The sequence below is a fragment of the Cordyceps javanica genome, chromosome 6 (assembly GCF_051103115.1).
Source record: "Cordyceps javanica chromosome 6, complete sequence".
NCBI classification, from domain to species: domain Eukaryota; kingdom Fungi; phylum Ascomycota; class Sordariomycetes; order Hypocreales; family Cordycipitaceae; genus Cordyceps; species Cordyceps javanica.
Window position 1 is genome coordinate 282,094 of NC_139300.1, and position 13,594 is coordinate 295,687.

The window sequence follows — 13,594 nt, forward strand, 5'->3', positions numbered from 1 at the left end:
GAGGCGGCGTTTGAAAATCCAAGAGACCCAGAAAACCCGAAAAGCCCACAAAAATTTAAAATAGCACGGCAGTTCATCCAACAGTCGGTCTTGCTGCAGTGCTGCCGCCTTCTTGGACAGGACGGCTTAAACATGCTCTTCAACCGCTTGACCAAGCCGGGGCTCTCAGCAACCCAGCTTGACAACGACGTCGAGGGGAGGCTGCGCCATATTCAGAATCTGGTCAGAAAGAAACGAAAGGAGCAGCAGGAGAGCCTAGCGGGGAAGCGGATTCAGATCTATTGCGATCCTGGCTGGCGAATTCAGTGTCACGTTCCGCGGTCGTGGTGCGGAGAGAGTCATTTTTGAGCAGCTTGCGCCTGCCATGCAAGCAGCACTGGAAAACAACTCTGTGGACAGCGTCAACGAGTTGTTTAGGGGGATGAGCCTGGAAGAAGGCGCCAAGTTGCTAGGTCGTATGTACGAGGTGAGTGTTTCATGGCCCTTATTTGCCCTGCTTCCTTCTGGGTCACTGATTCGGGATGACAGGCGAACTGCTTAGAATTTAAGGCTATTGCCGATACGACCGAAAAGAAGGGTAAGTAGTGGCTGAAAGAGACTCGGGGCTACGCTGGCGGTCTCTGAACAATGCCAAGGATTCGGACCCGGCCCTGGCGAAAGAACTTGCGTGAAAGCCAGAAGGATTTCACACACTTGATTTGCTTGACACTTAATTGACTTGATACTTGATTGGCTTGATACTTGATTGGCTTGATACTTGATTGGCTTGACACTTGATTGGCCTGTTCTTGTGATATTATAGCGGCCACACATGCATGATTCAGGTGTGCTATGGCAAGGCATGACTAGCCAGTGACGGACGCAGACGGAATGCGCATACATGAAATAAAATTAAGGCGAGTAAAGTAATATGAAAAGTAATGCTTCTGAAACTTGAATACAAATCACTAGTCTCTGACTAGCGTGCTGAGCGCCTAGGTTACATGTATAAGTACAGTAATGATCCTATTAACTTGGCTGCCTCTTGCCTCTTTTCGGTACCAGTTGTTTCTTCAATACTTAATCTTCAACCGTCTACCTTGATAATGATGTCCTAATCTTTTCTATCAACTGCCCTTGCATTCTCCGCCGTATCAGTCGGGGCAGTTTCTATTACCAAATGCATCACCGGAGGAGAAGACGCTCGCAAGGGCGAATTTCCGTCCGTTGTTAGACTTGGCTCCGAGTGCGCGGGTACCTTGCTAGACAGCACGACTGTCCTCACTGCCGCACACTGCGTAGACTCTGATTCCTTCGATGTCTTTCTGAAGATTCTGGTCGTTAAGGCAGGAGTAGTGGTAAGTCTAGGATATATTTGTAGATTGGGCTGCTAAGTCAGGGCAGTTGCCATTGTTGTACTGACAAGAGATGATAGGACCTTAGGGAGGATGGATTTGTATCTGAATACTTCAAACTCAGCCCGGAGTAAATGAAATTAAAGGATCTTCCGGTAGACGGGAATCCATTTTGGCCTAATGATATTGCAATCGTGAAATTGGTTACTCCTATTAAGGAAACCGATTGGATCAAGTTTGCGAAACTTCCATAAGCCTCATCAGACCCCAAGGTGAGCTCTACAGCAGTAGCGGTGGGCTGGTACGTGTAAATCCCGTTTTGAAAGCATTACTGAAGTTGTCTGGACGACAAAAGACACTAACCGGGATGCAAGGGGTGCGCAAAGGGAGCATGTCCGTTTCGAACGCGTCATTGGTGTCGATAAACTCAGCAAGATTGCTATTCCCGTGCACCCACGACAAACCTGCGTCGACTATGAGCCAGAAACGATTGGCAGCAGAGACACGATTATGTGCGCCGGCGGCGATGGCAAAAATACCTGTGGCCAAGACAGCGGCGGTCCCCTCTTTGACGAGGAGACGGGGGAGCTGATCGGCGTCACGTCATTCGCCCTCCCAGACAGGAACGACAAGTACTGCAGCCAGGCACCCGCCATCTACACCCGGGTCGCCAGCTACATGGACTTCATCAACGCCAACCTTGGGGGTGCCGGCGGCCTGCCGGACCCCGACTACGCGTGGACGAGGAGGGCCGTGCGGCCCCTCGAGCGTCTATGCAGAAGTTATCAGAACTCGGGGAACCGGGCAAAGTGCCCGGCGCTCGTTCAGCCCTGCGTGGCCGAGACCAAGCCGGACGCCGACGCGGACATGGCGGAGGCGGGCCAGGCCTTGACCGAGTGCGCTCGCTGGCGCATGGCATGCGGGGACGCGGAGGGGCCGGAGCGCAGCCAGTGCATCGACAAGGTGAACGAGTGCCTCAAGGACGAAAATTCTGAGAAATGCTACGCTCCGCTTGGCGGGGACCGTTGGGACGGCGGGGACGATTGACGGGGGCGCGGACGCCCGCGTCCCGTCCGTTCCGAGTGCTAAGGAATATTCTCAGGACTTGAGGGTGCGTTTGTTGGCTCCCTCCTCGAAGCTTGTAGACTTGTCCTGAATATTATTAGCCAGCGCAAAGCCGCCGACGGACGTCCGGAATGAGGCGCGGTCTAACCTTACCTAGGTAATTACCGATGAACCTGTTTATTTCCCGTTGTCCACTGCCGAACTTGAAACTAAGCTGTATAAAGTGGGAGGACTGCTTTCTGCATAACCAATATAAAATGGGAGGACTGCTTTTCCCATAACCAATATAAAGTGGGAGGACTGCCTTTTTCATAACCAATATAAAATGGGAAGCCTGCTTTTTGCACAACCGATATAGAGTCGGAAGCCTGCTTTTTACATAACCGATAAAAGGAGGCCCTATTACAAAGTTGATGTCAATGCTGCAATGTGCATAACACACCCTGCACTGTACACTGTACACTGTACACTGTACTCTCTAGATGTCCATGTGCCATCATGTTTTATTTTTTGCAAACGCGCTGTCAACATCCTCTTCAACAAGAATCGTCGCCGGAAATAAACCGACCTCGGCCCATCTTTCTCATCACTTCATCTAGTGCAGCATACGGAGCATTGCAGTGCCAGTATTCTTCTCGTGCCATTCCGCCACAGTCAATATACTACGACAGCATGCAGCACCGCGACAACGTGCTACCATGCAATGTAACAAAAACTCACATTAGTCATCTCCCCCAAGTCTCTCGCACCTCCCAAGTTTTCCTTCTTCCAGACATTTGGTGGCCCAATCTCTCCGCCGTACTAGCCGAGGTAGCCACAACTCCCGCCGACGTGGGGCCGCGCCCGTCCTCAGTGACGGGCAACGTCATTGTAGCTCCCCCGTTTATATAGCTCCACGCCTTACCCCAGACTTCCAAGCTTTGTGCGTGAAGAAGAAAAAAACAGAGACTACATTCCCATCAATCGATTGGAATCAGTCATCATGCCTCGCTCACTCCAACTCGTCAATGTCGAGGGTGCCAAGCCCGGCAAGGTCTACTACCCGTATGGCGAAACCTCTCCACCACCATCTACAATCCCATCACTGCAAACGCCCCTGCCTCCCCCCCGCCAGGCCTCTTCACACTTCAATCCCATCCTTTAACCAACTCCGCATCTAACCCCCATACGCGCTTCTTTTAGCATCCAGGTCAAGCAGGTCCCCAAGCCGACCCCCGGCCCGGATGAGGTCCTCGTCCGCATGACCGCCGCGGCACTCAACCACCGCGACCTCTTCATCCGGCAGCACCTGTACCCCAACATTGACCACGCCAAGCCGCTGCTGGCCGACGGCTGCGGCGTCGTCGTCGAGGTGGGCTCGGCCGTCGCGCGGCCCGAGACGCTGCTGCACCAGCCCGTGATCCTGACGCCGAGCCGCGGCTGGGAGCGCGACCCGCGGGGGCCCGAGGACCCGTCGCGCTTCGTCATCTGCGGCAGCCAGCGGGGCACCGACGCGGGCTGCGCGGCCGACTACGTCGTGGCCCCCGCGGCCGAGGTCGAGCACGCGCCGCCGCACCTGTCCGCCGTCGAGGCGGCCGCGCTGCCGCTCGTCGGGCTCACCGGGTGGCGCGCCCTCGTCACCAAGGCCGGCATTGACGGGCCCGGCCGCAACGTGCTCATCACGGGCATCGGCGGCGGCGTCGCCCTGCAGGTGCTGCAGTTCGTCGTCGCCATGGGCAGCAACGCCTACGTCACCTCGGGCGACCAGGCCAAGATTGACCGCGCCGTCGCCATGGGCGCCAGGGGCGGCGTCCTCTACACGGAGCCGCGCTGGGGCGCCACCCTCGCCAAGACGCTGCTGCCCCGGGACCGCCCCTGGCTCGACGCCGTCGTCGACGGCGCCGGCGGCTCCGTCGTCGGCGAGACGGCCTCGATCCTGCGCCACGGCGGCGTCATCGCCCAGTACGGCATGACCGTCGCCCCCAAGATGGAGTGGCTGATGAAGGCCGTGCTCGCCAACATTGACCTCCGCGGGAGCACCATGGGCTCGCGCCAGGAGTTCCGCGACATGGTCGACTTTGTCAACAAACACAAGATCAAGCCCGTCGTCAGCCAGAGCATCCGCGGCCTGAGCAACCTCGACCAGATCAACGGCCTCTTTGACGTCATGGCTGCCGGCAGCCAGTTTGGAAAGCTCGTAATTGAGATTGATGACGAGACTGCCAAGTTGTAAGAGTCATCTTTGCTTTCTCTTTCATGACGACGTGTTTGGTTCAGTCTGCTGACCACTGCATAATGACCTTTTGTAATAGCTAGCTAGATTAGCATTACGAACGAATCTACAAAAATTTGAAAGAAAAAACACAATTGTATACAAAACTGCTTAATTTGTCGCCATGCTCAGGCAAGTCGTGGTGGATTTTGTAAGAAGCCCATCGCCAAGACCACTCGGGCGCCATGCTAGGACAGGATGCCCGCTCTACTTATACTACATATGGAGTAGAAGCACTCTCCAAACACGCTTCCCAGTGCGTTGAGCTACAATAATGACCATGCGAGCATTCGAGGCTTGTCATTCCTGTTCTCAACTGCAGGGTTCCGTAGGTCCGCTAGTGGTCTCCTCCGCCGACTTCTTGCTGCTCATGGCACAGCATCTGGGGGCATTCTTTCGTAGCATCTCAAACGCTTCAGGCTTCCTCAATCTGACACTCTTTTCAAAAAAAATTTGGACTGTGGAAAAATGGTTTTTTTTTTTTGTTCTTCGGAATTTTTCATTTCAAATTAGCTGGCGCAATCTTAAATGCACTCCATCCCTTCCACCAGACTATACAAGAGACAGCTAGTACTACCTTGGATGACTTGAAGTAGAAGCAATGTCCTGATGGCTTCCACGTCAATGACGCGGGATGCAGTACGGAGAGCCACTGTTCCCCAACTTGCACACAGTGCCCGGCGGACAGCGGCCTGCAAACTGTGAGCATCGTCAGCACACATGCCCACCACACACCCGCGTCCTCGATGCGGGCACCCACCACCCAGTCGCCGCTCGTGTTGCACACGTCCCACGCTCGAAGGCTAAGCTGGCATCGATATGTCGCTGTCTTGCACCTGGCCGCTTCCGCGGCGGCGGCGACAGATGCCAGAGCGGTGATGACGGCGACGAGAAACTTCATGTTGTCTGCTTCGACTGATGTGGGCGAATCGAGGTATCTTGGGGGGGGGGGGGGGGGGGGGGGGGGGGGGGGGGGGGTTCGGGGGGGGGGGGGGGGGGATGAATCTCCCGAGTAGAGCAGGAAAACTTGCCATTTAAATATAGACAGTCGGGAATCTCAGCTTCACGAGGGACGTAGGAACTACTCCACCACTGTCTTAGGTCAGGTACTGAGACGGAGCTGAAATGCAGGAGTAGCCGTCATGTCCATTTTAGTGACATGATACTGCAGCAAGGCCATATTCTGTTGGAATTTGCTTCTTTGATGCAATGTCATGCCCGCTCCTTCATCTTCTCGAGGCCCAGGAGGAGAGCACTTCGTCTGACAACGTGCCCAGCTGCGATACGACGCTGGCATGCCTCAATATGCCCACTACTATCCGAGATGCTATGAAACAAGAACAGCGCACCCAATCCAATGCCACTCAACAAGCGCAAATGCAGACCTGCGATGGAAGCGAGAGGCGAGCACGAGAATAGGGTCTCAAGACAATGGACGGGTTGTCCCGTTTCTTACCGCCACAGCCACGAAACGAGATAACCTACTAATCAACAGGCACATCTGAATCACAGTGTCAACATTTCCATGGGCTGTCTCGGATACTGCAGCCGTCATCCGGGAATTCTGGCAGGACGATCTGTTCACGGCGACGAAGAATGCGGTGTGCGGCAGCCTCCACACTTTGAGACGAGGCCGCACGGCGCGACTACTTAGTACGCAGAAACAGGTTCGGTATGGTGCAGGTGAATCACGCGAGGCTCAAAAAGGCTCCAATGCATATGATTCCATGCACAATGGTTACGGCTCGATGGTCACAGCGTCGATACCGGTCGCGATGGCACTCCCGTGTCATCTGAATCGGCCTCGGGAATACAGAAATGCCACTTTACTCGGTGAAATTCTCATCCCGTCGTCCTTTAACTATGCCGTCTTCTGATGAGCAAGTTTTTCGTCGCAACTAGCAGTTGTAGTGGTAACATGTATAATATACTAGAAACGCTATTCATAACGTACAATATGCAGTCCATAAAACGCCCCGAAATGTAAGCAAGAAAATCGCCCCTCCCCCTTCCCCTCCCAAACTTTTCCATTCCCAGCCGAGCGAGCCGCTTTACTCGGCCTTCTTTCTCTTCTTCTTGGGCCGCTCGCCCTCCTCGGGCGGGACAAAGTCGGCCTCGCGCTCCTTGGCCTTTTCCACCTTGCGGACCTTTTGCTTCTCGAGACGCTCGGTGCGCGCGGCCTGCTGCTTGGCCTCCTTGCCGAGGAAGTACTCGCCGCTCTCGATCTGCTTGTCGACCTTGCTCTTCTCGGGCGCGGGCGGGAAGGGGGTGTAGACCTTTTTGGCCTTGTCGGTGACGTTGTGCGGCGTGCGGCGCTTGCTGAGCGTCTTGCGCTTGAAGTTGGGCAGGAAGCGGTCCCAGCTCTCGTTCTTGAGCTCCGGGTCCTTGGCGAGCTCGCGCTTGATCATGAGCTCCTTGATGTGGTAGATGGGGTGGATGTTGGCCATGCAGTCCTCGACGACGCGCCGCACCTCCTTGAGGCCCTTGTACGGGCCCATGACGGAGACGGTGTTGCCGTGCACCATGATGTACGTCTCGGTCAGCAGCTCGAGCGCCTTGAGGGTCGAGCCGTCGGGGCCGAGGATGCGCTGGCGGCGCTTGACGAAGCGGTCCTTGTTGCCGACGAGGTTTCTGATCTTGATCACGTCGCAGGCGACGCCGTCGTCGAGGATCTTGATGGCCTGCGGCGCGGGCACGCTGCGGGCCAGCAGCTTGATGAGATCGCGGGCGTTGAGGATAGCGGCTGGATCAAACGTCTTGCGGGTCGTCTTGACCATCATCGAACCCTCGACCAAATCTAGCGTGCAGGCGATGCCATTCTTCTCGAGCGCCTTGGTGATGAGCGGCCAGGCCTCCTTCAAATACACTTCGCGGTACTTGGGAAACAGCGTCATAAAGGACGACTCCTCGGCAAAGGTACCTCCGGCATTGTCCTCGGGCTTGAACTGCTCAATCTTCCACTTGTCAATGTCGTCCGTGTCCCACGGCTTTTCCTTTTTGTGTGTTGACGGCATGGTATCGGCTGCGCAGGGCTTCGTCGGGTAGTAGCTGAGAATTCTGCCACTTGGTCGTGTGAGGGTGGAAAAAGATTCAAAATTCTGCCGCTAGGAAAAAAAAGGCGGTGGGATAGTTTTGGTGGGCTTTCCTAATTGGGAATATTAGTCAGGGTTCGGCGTCGGGTACCCTATACCCTTCCTGCTTTCCAAGATCTAGCTGCTGCCTCTTGCGAACACCAAAATACAATAATTTGAAGGAAATGGAGTCTTTTTAGTCGGTTTATCTTTACTTGTATTTGGTATATAAATTGAAGATGTTTCGGAGTGGACGCGGCCAAGGTAGCATCAGCTTGCTATTGCCCCAGTTCTTGGCTTCCCTCCCCCGACTTGCAGGTCGATTGTACTTGTTGAGTTGAGTAGAAAAAAACTTGAAATTCAGTGTATGCTTTGGCTACATGGCTTCTCCATTACATAATTCGAGCCATCTTCATAGCTGCCATTCCCAGTAAATCAGGCTCCATTAAACGCCGTTTGCAACCTTCTGAGCAAGCTGCTATTAATCCAAGTAGCCAACCCATCTAAATCATGACCGCTCATATGACACGGCAACGGTGATGTCTCGACGGATCCTGTCCATTTCTTGAAAGGGGATCTCGTCACTGCGAGAGGCAGTGCTCATCTGATATGTCGAGTTTTCCGAGTCCGCCTTTGTTTCCACAGTGGCTCCGTGCAGCGCGTCGTCCTCCAACTCCTCAAAAGGAAACTGCAAGTTCCTGCGGTTCTGTGCAGATCGCTGACCGTAGCTGCCTCGGCTGTCTTTTTGTTTTTTTGCCTTGAGAATCGGTCGCAGTGTTGGGATTGACGCGGCAATGAGTACGAAGTTGGCCTCCAACCTATGTCGCGTTAGCTTCAATCACTCGGCAGCGGTTGCAATGAGCACTCACGTCCAACCAATGGCGAGTTTGGCCATTTCGTCTAAAAATTATCAGCGAGAATGTAGAAAAACGTTGTATGATGATCAACTTACACGTGACGTTTTCCGTGCTGGTGATGGCCTGTAGCTCTACCGTCTTGAAGATGGACGCAGCCATGGCACTAACGCGCTCGTTAGAAATTGCCTCTTGTGAAAGGAAAAAAAAAAAAAAAAAGAAAAAAAACAAAAAAAAAAAAAAAAAACTCGACGAAACTTACAAAACACCAAAGCCCATCATGATACTCAAGCTGATCCTCTGCTTAAGAGACATTCTCAGGTTCCAAAACAGGCTGGTTGGAAACGCCGCAAGCGTAAGATCCACCGCCGATCCGTAGGCTACGACGCAACTAATTAGTATAGATGGGATGGGAGCGTTGTTCCTTGCACTCACATCCTTGGAAAAAGCCGGCATCGCGCTGCACCTGCTTTGGCCAGCAGTTTGGATTCTCTCGGCCGTCCCAAAAGGCGGCGATGGGTCGACACTGGGAGAAGCTGATGATGAGCGTGCCCACGTCGATGATGAAGGCGGTGATGATGACGGTCCAGAGGAGACCGCGCCGCGTCACAGTCGGTGGCGTTAGGGAAAGAAGCATGAGAGCGAAAGAAATGCGACCGAAGCAAGGGCACATGATGGAGAAGAACTCGCAGAGATAGACATATTTGACAGTGTTGGCGATGCGTGAGGGGTCCGCGAGGCTGGTGATGCTTTGACCGAGGCCATAGTAGCAAGAGATGGACAGGAGTGTGGCGTTACCCAAGGATAGTAGCTATCGTCGTAAGTAGGTGTCTGACAGAAGAAGCAACAAAGAAAATGAAACAAGGAAACATAAAGGTGTATAGATATAGTTTGCTCGAATACGAAAAAGAAGAGACGACCTACTAGGGTAAAGACTGTGAGATAATCGTCAATGGTAATTCTCTTGAGCACACGGCTTCGCGTATAGAGGCGTCCAGAAACCACAGCGATGGAGAGGGCTGTAAAGATCCATGTGACACACATGACAGATATTCCAAGCCCTTCAATCGCCATCTTGCCTGTATTTTGGGACGCAGATAATTTTAGCAATATGAAAATGAGAGCCAGTATTCACACATCGGCCTCTTTCAGTTGATGATGATGAGGATGATGATGCAAATACGACGAGAGAGGGAATCCAGGCTACACTATAACTATTCGAAAAACCGCCGCCCCCGACCCCCCCATACGATTTTGCGACATGCACGCAGAGACAGAAAGGAATGCCGAGCCAAGGCTGACAGCCGACTCTGACGTTCACCTGAGTGAGTAACGCAGCATATTGAGCGCGCCGCCGAGGATACATTCTCCCTGCAGCGACGGCCATGAAACAGAACAGGCTGGAGGAGGGGGGGGGGGGGAGGCAGGAGGGAAATGATCCCGAGAGGCTTGCTGGCATGACTTTGAACTTGTCAGCGCAGCGTAGCATCAGCTTTTAGAGCGCGAGACACGGACACCATACCACAACAGGCCATCGCCGCTGGCTGGCTGGGCTCTGGAAGGATTCGGGTTGGTACTAATAGCCGTTGTGGGGTCGAGAAGGACGATCGCTAACATCTCACCTGGTGGAGGGGCGGAGCCTTGGGGGGGGGGGGGGGGGGGGCGTGTCTGTATCCCGTAACTATCAGTATCCTTGCAGTCATACTCGAGGGGGACGACTCGAATAGGAAAGCAGTGCAGCCCTGTTCATCGTGCAGCTAGATGGGCGGCCGTGCGGTGCTTATACTTGGGGTTGCGATTACAGAGGGCTAAGCGAGGTTCTCGTCGCAAAACCAACAAAGCAAAAAAGAAAACTTGTCCAACTCAAATACGACATTTTCAAAAAACTCAACCATGAGACAGGAGAATCCGAGCATTGCTCTGATTGAGCAGCTCTCGAAGCTGGCGCCGCAGCTGGCCAATGGCGACAACACGGAAGCCAAGAACCAGGCCATGCAGCTCAGCAGACAACTGACGGGGAGCTTGTCGCATCCTGCCAGCTCTGCCGTGGAGCTTGCTTTTGCGGTACGTTTTCTTGTTTCGGCTCCGATTCTTTTGGTCTGGCACAAGCGATATTGATAGGAAAAATCGTGACACGAAAAAAAAAAAACAGCCCTTTGTTACAGTAGCAGCACGAATCGCGATTGGCATGGGCTTGTTCAAGCTCATTGCCGACAATGACGGACCAATCTCATCCAAGCAGCTGGCTGAGAAATCGGGCAGCGAGGAACTGTTAATCAGTAAGGCGGACACTGATCTTGGGGAACAAATGGTTGGAACGTGTTACTTACAATGACTTGTCATCCAGTTCGCACGTTGCGCCCCTTGGCTTCCGTCGGAGTTGTCAAGGAAGCGGGCGAGCGACAATGGGAACCGACGCCAGTTACACATGCCATGGCGACGGAGGAAATCTCTGCAGGGCATCGAATGATGTAAGTTGAATACCCCCAAAACGATTTTTTAAGGAAAAAAAAAAACCAACACCTGTCCAGCGGCGAAATGATTGTTGGCGCGGCCCAAAAGGCACCGAAATACCTGAAAGAGTACGGGTACCGGTGTCCGACCGACCCCCGGGACGGCCTCATGCAGTTTGCCTTTCAGACAAAGATGACGACCTTTGAGCTGTTCAGCTCCATCCCGCAGGTCCTCCGGGACTTTAACCTCTTCATGGGCAACACCATGGGCGCGCGCAACTACTGGGTCGACTGGTACCCCGTCGAGCGGCAGCTGCTGGACGGCGCCGGGGCCGGGGCCGGGGCCGGGGGCGGCAGCGGCAACCAGGCGCCACCGCTGCTCGTCGACGTGGGCGGCGGCAAGGGCCACGACCTGCTCGCCTTTCACGAAAAGTACCCCGGGCGCGGGAGGCTGGTCCTCCAAGACCTCGACGCCGTGACGGACCACGTCAGGAGCAACATCGACCCGGCCATTGAGGTCATGACGTATGACTTTTTTACCAAACAGCCGATCAAAGGTAAGCCAAATCTCTACACCAGTGGAAGAATCTCATTCTGGAGACGAAAGAAGAAAAAAAGGAAAAGAAGAAGAAAAATGCTGACATGGAGGGACGGGTGGGCAGGAGCGCGCGCCTATTTCTACCACCACATCCTGCACGACTGGTCCGACGAGAAATGCCTCGAGATCCTGGACGCCGTCAAGGGGTCCATGACGGCCGGGTACTCCAAGATTCTGCTCCACGAGATGATTGTGCCCGAGGAGGGCGCGTCCACGTTCCACGCGATGCTGGACATGACCATGATGGCCTTTAACGCGGGCATGGAGCGGACCGAGAAGCAGTGGCGCGAGCTTCTGGACAAGGCCGGCTTCGAGGTGGTCAAGGTCTGGGCGCCGCTGCAGGCGGACGCCGACGGTATTGTAGAGGCCATGTTGATGGCGTAGGATGTTTTTCTTTCTTCTTTCTTTGGGGGGGTTGGGCGGGATTTTTCATTTACTTGTTCTGGCGGCGGTTTGATTTCTCGTTATGATAGATATATGACTAGACTTGCATGCAAAACAACACACATATATATACACACGTACACATGCACGAAATATGCGCACCAACAAGAAGAAAAAAATTATAAAAAAAGTATCATTATTTTCTTCTCTACTCGGGCGTTGGCCGATCGAGCTTCTCTACTTCAAACAGATTAAACGCGCGCTGGCCCGCCCACGAGTCCAGCGCCTCCCAGTTGGCGCAGCGATGCCTGTCGACGTCAAAGTTGGTCGGCCAGAAGCCCGACTTGTCCTCGTGCTGGGCCGTGTTGTTGATCCAGCGAAACGTCACCATGGAGAGGTCGGGCTGGCACATGAGCGCCTCGCGAATGTACTCGACGCAATGGTCTTGAAAAAAAAAGAAAAAAAAAAGAATGTCAGAAAAAAAGTGGCTGGGTTTTGGCATAACTCTAAGTCCAAACTCACCGACGTGCTTGATCTCTCGAGCCATGGCGTCGCCCGTCTTGTCTTTGTGGTAATGCTCCCTGAAGAGCATGCGCTTCACCTTTTTCTGCAAAAAGGAATTATAAGGAAAAAAGGAAAGAAATTAGCTTCTGGCTGGAACAATGGCGAAAAGTCCATGGCCATACCAGGCAATGTAGCGAGTGGTAGACGCTCAGGGAAGCAACTCCGTCTTTGCCGTCCTTTGTATACACCGAGTGCAGCCCCCTCTCGTCCAGGTAGTCCTTTGGTACGAGGATATTGTCATCTACTCGGAGATTTAGCAACAGTCACGATAGAATCTTGTCCGTTGCGTAGCATGACCTCACTTTTGAGAAGTTTGTGCCACGCCTCGTCCAGCTCCTCGCGCGGCTCGCCGGTAAACGGGTTATCGACAATGTCGGTGGGAAACTTGCGGTCCTCCCATACGAGACCTTGTCTTGATGGTACTGAAATTGCGGGCGCGTTAGGATGTCCAGCGTGAGAGAGCCTCATGGATCCGGGGGAACTTGTGTGTTGGCATCATTGGACTTGCCCAAACTTACAAGGGAGGTGCTTCTCAGGCTTGGTGGTGGTCTTGGGTTGGCCATGCACGACCAAGAGGACAAATACTATGGTGTAGACGGAGAGCAAGAGGCCATGCACCCACAACGGGATACGAAGAGACTTCCCCTTCCTCTTGTGCGTTGCCGCCACGCGACGGGGCAGAACCTGGCCGTTCTCGCTGTCCGAGTCGAGCAGTCGCTGCTGCTGAGCGGCGCCATCCGAGCCCGAGTCGGTGCTCGATCGTGCAGCTTTTTCCGAGCCAAACATGTTTGACAGTAGCGGACGCAAAAGAAAAATCACTTGGCAAGTGTAAAAGATGGCGAAACTGCTTACACACGGCAGGTTTGCACAGTTTGAAGATTTGTGCGTATGGGCAGAGAGAACTAGTTGCTGTTGCTGCCGAGATAACTAACTAGTTACCAATTTGGTAGACCCTTGGTTGGGTCTTGAACTTGACGAGGTGGGTGGCGCACACTTGTCTCTGGACAGGGGGGGTACGTG

The 13,594-nt window shown here is 53.9% G+C and overlaps 7 protein-coding genes across 7 annotated transcripts; 3 read left to right on the forward strand and 4 right to left on the reverse strand.

The window, feature by feature from the left end:
• Positions 1 to 364: 364 nt before the first annotated feature.
• V2A60_008543 (uncharacterized protein) lies at positions 365 to 2,381 on the forward strand (the record flags this gene model as incomplete). The annotated part of the gene is made up of 4 exons (XM_083259816.1): positions 365 to 466; positions 529 to 577; positions 1,599 to 1,635; positions 1,709 to 2,381. 4 exons carry the CDS (start codon positions 365 to 367, stop codon positions 2,379 to 2,381), a joined length of 861 nt encoding a protein of 286 aa, XP_083115942.1.
• Positions 2,382 to 3,381: 1,000 nt separating this feature from the next.
• V2A60_008544 (uncharacterized protein) lies at positions 3,382 to 4,611 on the forward strand (the record flags this gene model as incomplete). The annotated part of the gene is made up of 2 exons (XM_083259817.1): positions 3,382 to 3,443; positions 3,582 to 4,611. The coding sequence occupies 2 exons, from the start codon at positions 3,382 to 3,384 to the stop codon at positions 4,609 to 4,611; spliced, it is 1,092 nt and encodes a 363-aa protein (XP_083115943.1).
• Positions 4,612 to 5,271: 660 nt separating this feature from the next.
• V2A60_008545 (uncharacterized protein) lies at positions 5,272 to 5,551 on the reverse strand (the record flags this gene model as incomplete). The annotated part of the gene is made up of 2 exons (XM_083259818.1): positions 5,272 to 5,349; positions 5,411 to 5,551. 2 exons carry the CDS (start codon positions 5,549 to 5,551, stop codon positions 5,272 to 5,274), a joined length of 219 nt encoding a protein of 72 aa, XP_083115944.1.
• A 1,150-nt stretch (positions 5,552 to 6,701) lies between these two features.
• V2A60_008546 (ribosome biosynthesis protein KRR1) lies at positions 6,702 to 7,664 on the reverse strand (the record flags this gene model as incomplete). Its single annotated transcript, XM_083259819.1, has 1 exon — positions 6,702 to 7,664. The coding sequence occupies one exon, from the start codon at positions 7,662 to 7,664 to the stop codon at positions 6,702 to 6,704; it is 963 nt and encodes a 320-aa protein (XP_083115945.1).
• Positions 7,665 to 8,229: 565 nt separating this feature from the next.
• Positions 8,230 to 9,649, reverse strand: V2A60_008547 (uncharacterized protein; the record flags this gene model as incomplete). Its single annotated transcript, XM_083259820.1, has 6 exons — positions 8,230 to 8,539; positions 8,591 to 8,621; positions 8,674 to 8,741; positions 8,838 to 8,955; positions 9,011 to 9,386; positions 9,500 to 9,649. 6 exons carry the CDS (start codon positions 9,647 to 9,649, stop codon positions 8,230 to 8,232), a joined length of 1,053 nt encoding a protein of 350 aa, XP_083115946.1.
• Positions 9,650 to 10,468: 819 nt separating this feature from the next.
• Positions 10,469 to 12,010, forward strand: V2A60_008548 (uncharacterized protein; the record flags this gene model as incomplete). The annotated part of the gene is made up of 5 exons (XM_083259821.1): positions 10,469 to 10,639; positions 10,728 to 10,854; positions 10,923 to 11,046; positions 11,107 to 11,585; positions 11,691 to 12,010. 5 exons carry the CDS (start codon positions 10,469 to 10,471, stop codon positions 12,008 to 12,010), a joined length of 1,221 nt encoding a protein of 406 aa, XP_083115947.1.
• Positions 12,011 to 12,218: 208 nt separating this feature from the next.
• On the reverse strand, positions 12,219 to 13,360 carry V2A60_008549 (oxidase ustYa family protein; the record flags this gene model as incomplete). The annotated part of the gene is made up of 5 exons (XM_083259822.1): positions 12,219 to 12,454; positions 12,533 to 12,617; positions 12,697 to 12,815; positions 12,877 to 12,996; positions 13,093 to 13,360. The coding sequence occupies 5 exons, from the start codon at positions 13,358 to 13,360 to the stop codon at positions 12,219 to 12,221; spliced, it is 828 nt and encodes a 275-aa protein (XP_083115948.1).
• Between the last annotated feature and the right edge of the window lie 234 nt (positions 13,361 to 13,594).